Source organism: Salvelinus namaycush, chromosome 19 (genome assembly GCF_016432855.1).
Source record: "Salvelinus namaycush isolate Seneca chromosome 19, SaNama_1.0, whole genome shotgun sequence".
Lineage (NCBI taxonomy): Eukaryota > Metazoa > Chordata > Actinopteri > Salmoniformes > Salmonidae > Salvelinus > Salvelinus namaycush.
The window spans coordinates 15,600,451-15,605,249 of NC_052325.1; the positions used below are offsets into that span (position 1 = coordinate 15,600,451).

Genomic DNA, 4,799 nt, shown 5'->3' on the forward strand with positions numbered 1-4,799 from the left:
CACCAAGAGGCCTGTGTCTCTAAATATTTACATGTCATTATTGCGACATGCTCTTATGTAAGCATTTACAGTACAAAGCCTTCAGAACTGGCAGCAGACATGCTCAAACTTGAATCAACATAACCATAGACCACTACCACTCTTGGGTGGCCAAAAATTATTAATTGAAAGCCACGGCCCCACTAAGCCACACACCCAACATAATTTCCCAGTGTGCTTTGCCTTTTCAAGTGAATTGTAGAGTTACCACCCATGGCTGTATTTGTTAATGACATGACATGGTTGTTGAATTCATTTATTTTCAGTCCTGTGGACTTCACCAAGTGAGCTCATACTGTAGGCTAATGTTATCATTAAAATGAAACTGTTTATGACAATATGTTACATATATCATAAGGCCTTACTTTGATGGCCATGTTTGATTTAGTCACATTATGCTGGCTTGCAAAATGATATGTAATTCTTATTGGAATCCAGCCAGAGTTCAGACATCTAACAGTTAGAATTTGTATTCACCTGCAACCTTGTATTTATAATGACTGTCAGGGTTGGGAACATTGATAAAGGAAACTACCTAAACCATTTAAGTAACGGGTGCAATAAATCTAACTGATTGGATTAGTTTAGAAAAATGTATTTTATTTATCTTTGTGTAGCATAAGATTAATCAATCATTCAGTCAATGTACTGTACATAGCAAAAACACAGATTTAAAAAACAATCTTTAAAAACATCTAGCTGCAGTAGAGCATGCTGGGAAATGTTGGGTATGGTTTTGATGGGATTGTTTTACTCTCAACAGAGTAAAACTGACACACTCAACAATGGGTATTTATTTAACTCCTGAATCAACACTAGAAATGTTACCCTGAAAACTCTAGTTGGGACCTAACCCTAACACGGAACCCAAACCGGCTGCGCGCGTACGCCATCGTGCGCTATCGTGCATACATTTATTTTGCCCCCCCACACCAAACGCGATCACGACACGCAGGTTAAAATATCAAAACAAACTCTGAACCAATGACATTAATTTGGGGACAGGTCGAAAAGCATTAAACATGTACGGTAATTTAGCTAGTTAGCTTGCACTTGCTAGCTAACGTTAATTTGTCCTATTTAGCTAGCTTGCTGTTGCTAGCTAATTTGTCCTTGGATATAAACATTGAGTTGTTATTTTACCTGAAATGCACAAGGACCTCTACTCCGACAATTAATCCACACACAAAACGGCCATCCGAATCGTTTCTAGTCATCTCTCCTCCTTCCAGGCTTTTTCATCGTTTAACTTATATGGTGATCGCATCTGAACTTTTATTGTATTACCACGACTACCGCAAAACAGTTCGTCTTTCAATCACCCACGTGGGTATAACCAATGAGGAGATGGCACGTGGGTACCTGCTTCTATAAACCAATGAGGAGATGGGAGAGGCAGGACTTGCAGCGCGATCTGCGTCAGAAATAGGAATGAGTTCTATTTTAGCCCTTGGCGTCGCAGACGCTCGTTGGCGCGCGCGAGCAGTGTGGGTGCAATAATTGAATAACATGGATTTCTACATTTATTTTGCGGCGCTCGCGACGTGTCCGGTCTGGTCAGCATGTAACCCTGTCTCTCGAAAACAGGAAGCTAGTTACATAACTTCTTGAAAACCGATTGGTTTGATTTGGCGTAATTGCCAACTATTGCATCCTTGGATAAAGAGCTTGGGAAGTTAGTTTCCAACTTCCTTTGTGGAAAACATTCCCATCTACCAAATCTTGAACTTGGAGAAGTAATTTAACATAATTGATGTGGTTCTACTGCTCTTAATTCACCTTTCGTCACAAACTTTCGTCACAGTCTGTTATCTCAATAGTAGTAATAACCATCTCTCTTCCCTCTCTCTTTATCTCTCTGTTAAGACATGGAGGATGGCTCGCCCTGTCTTAGACAGATGGTATTCGGGGTGGTGACGGCCATTGACATGCTTAATTACATCACCACGCGCGAGAGGCAGGGAAGCACACGCGAGCGCACCCTGTCAGAGTGCTCAATGACGTCAGAGTGCTCGCAGACCGACTAGCTGTGACCACTTCCTGTTTCCTGTGGAGAGGAGGAAGTGACCGCCTGCCTGACACCCTCTAAGTAACGACAATGAAGAAGAAGATGAAGATGATGTAGACATTTAGAAGTGGTGGGGGTTGTGGTTGAGTCTTAAAACAAGTATATATTAATTTCCTCTCTTTTTGACTACATTGATTTTGTTATTTGTCTGTGATGATAATAATTATTCACTGTAGCTTATACTGCGATTGTAGCAGCTTAGCTGGTTTCAGATACATCGTTTTCCTCTAACTTTAAGGTATGGGAATTGCATGTAACAAACAGTGTGCAACTAGAGACGTTTTGCCTCTTCATTATTGAAAGTCTTTTACTTTTTTTATCTACTTAAAAATAATAGTGTTCCTCTGACTTTTCATTTTATTGCAGAGGATACTAAAACATTACAATATCCTCGGCTAGACTAACAACTCAGTAAATGTGAATCTTTCAGTTAAATAGTCATCATATAGCTACCATTTGTATTGCATTGAGATTAGTATGTAACTGATATGCGAATGAGCTTCATCTTAAGACTAAAAAGCACATTATAGATTCTTGTTTGCTTCTTTGATACCAATGAAGTTACATCGCCATCTAGTGGCAGCTAAAGACAGGGCATGGGCCAAAAAATGACTATTTGGGTTGCTCAGTGTGAAATGGTTACCAAGAAGAAGCGTTACATTGACAACATTCAAAGAGATAGGATGTCGGTGAAGAGTACCTGTCTTTCTGTTTGAAGGTTTTGGCAAAGTAACCAAGGTCGCAGGGTAGGTCAGGTTAAGGATAGGAGAGTTTGGCACACAACCAAACTGCAACCCAAACAGTATGACTTGTGTTGGGTATTTTTTTTTCTTGTATTGAAACAAGATGTATTGAATAGTTTGTTGGCTGAGAGTATTTAAAGCAGAGAGGCCCCTCACAGTGCAGCTCTTTTATACAGGCCTGTCTGTCTGGGGCAGGTTGTTTACGCCAAGGGTTGGGTTGTTTGAACTTTGTACTATTTTTCTGTGCTTGTTCACTTCATGTACAATCATTCATGTGTCATGTTATGTGTGACCATGGACCCAGAGCTGTTATGATCTATTTACTTTAGCAGGGATGTATTTGTATGTATATTTGTCTTTAGTGTTCTTAAGACGGATGCTGCAGTATTTGTGTGAGGTGATGCAGTTATGGAGGTGATATTTGAACTACATTCCTGTCTCTTTATTTCCGCTCTGGATTCAGTTGTTCATTTCATATTTCTCTAGATTTTTTCTATTCAGGTTAATTTGTGATGTAAGTATATTATTACTAGCTTCCAATAAAGACTTGTTCTTTTTCTCTTTAACATTTTTATTTTATTTAACCTTCATTTAACTAGGCAAGTCAGTTAAGAACAAATTCTTGTTTACAATGACGACCTACCAAAAGGCCTCCTGCGGGGACGAAGGCCTCCTGCGGGGACGAAGGCCTCCTGCGGGGACGAAGGCCTCCTGCGGGGAAAAAATAAAAAATACATTATAAATATAGGACAAAACACACATCACAACAAGAGAGACAACACTACATGAAGAGAGACCTAAGACAACAACATAGCAAGGCAGCAACACATGACAACACACCATGGTAGCAACACAACATAACAACACCATGGTAGCAACATAACATGGTAGCAGCGCAAAACATGGTACACACATTATTGGGCACAGACAACAGCACAAAGGGCAAGAAGGTAGAGACCACAATACATCACACAAAGCAGCTACGACTGTCAGTAAGAGTGTCCATGATTGAGTCTGAATGAAGAGATTGAGATAAAACTGTCCAGTTTGAGTGTTTGTTGCTGCTCGTTCCAGTCACTAGCTGCAGCGAACTGAAAAGAGGAGCGACCCAGGGATGTGTGTGCTTTGGGGACCTTTAATAGAATGTGACTGGCAGAACGGGTGTTGTATGTGGAGGATGAGGGCTGCAGTAGATATCTCAGATATGGGGGAGTGAGGCCTAAGAGGGTTTTATAAATAAGCATCAACCAGGGGGTGGTGTATGTGCGCACATGGGTGTACATGTTTTCCTGTTTATCACAGTTTTACATATGGGTAAGAGGTGTGGATGCATGTGTGATGGTCTTAATGCTCAATGCTTCAATTAAAGACAATTACAGTGGAAGATTGTGCACATTCAGTACACATTTTTCCCACAAGGGGGCAGTGCTAGCCTATGGTGCCTAGTTGGAACAAAATCCTGCAGTACCTGCAGCACTCCAGAAACAGGGTTGCCTACCCTTGCTTATGGACAAGGTATGACAGCAACACATTCTTTGGTTTAGTTTCCCTGGCACTGTTTCCAAATGCTAATATTTTAACATTTGTTGCACAAATCCCATTCAAGTCATGTGACCAATATTAGCATTTAATCAAACGTACTGCTATTTTACACAATTTGCCATGAGGCTGAGAGAAAATGTTGCTATTTTAAAGCTAATTTCCTGCAAATTATGACACAATTTACCATGGGGCAGAGAGGAACAATTGCAGTTTTATACAGTGATTTCAGAAAGTAGTCAGACCATTTACTCAGTACTTTGTTGAAGCACCTTCGGCAGCGATTACAGCCTTGAGTATTCTTGGGTATGACGCTACAAGCTTGGCACACCTATATTGGGAGTTTTTCCCATTCTTCTCTGCAGATCCTCTCAAGCTCTGCCCGGTTGGATGGGGAGCGTCGCTGCACA

General features: G+C 40.8%; 1 protein-coding gene across 2 annotated transcripts in view; it reads left to right on the forward strand.

Moving 5' to 3' along the window:
• Positions 1-3,416, forward strand: part of LOC120064180 (cystathionine beta-synthase-like) — a 28,021-nt gene extending 24,605 nt beyond the window's left edge. For both annotated transcript variants that reach the window (XM_039014571.1, XM_039014572.1), the window contains one exon: positions 1,906-3,416. In XM_039014571.1, coding sequence (XP_038870499.1) covers positions 1,906-2,066 — 161 coding nt within the window. In that variant the 3' untranslated portion in view covers positions 2,067-3,416. The remainder of the gene's footprint in view (positions 1-1,905) is intronic.
• The last annotated feature ends 1,383 nt before the right edge of the window (positions 3,417-4,799 follow it).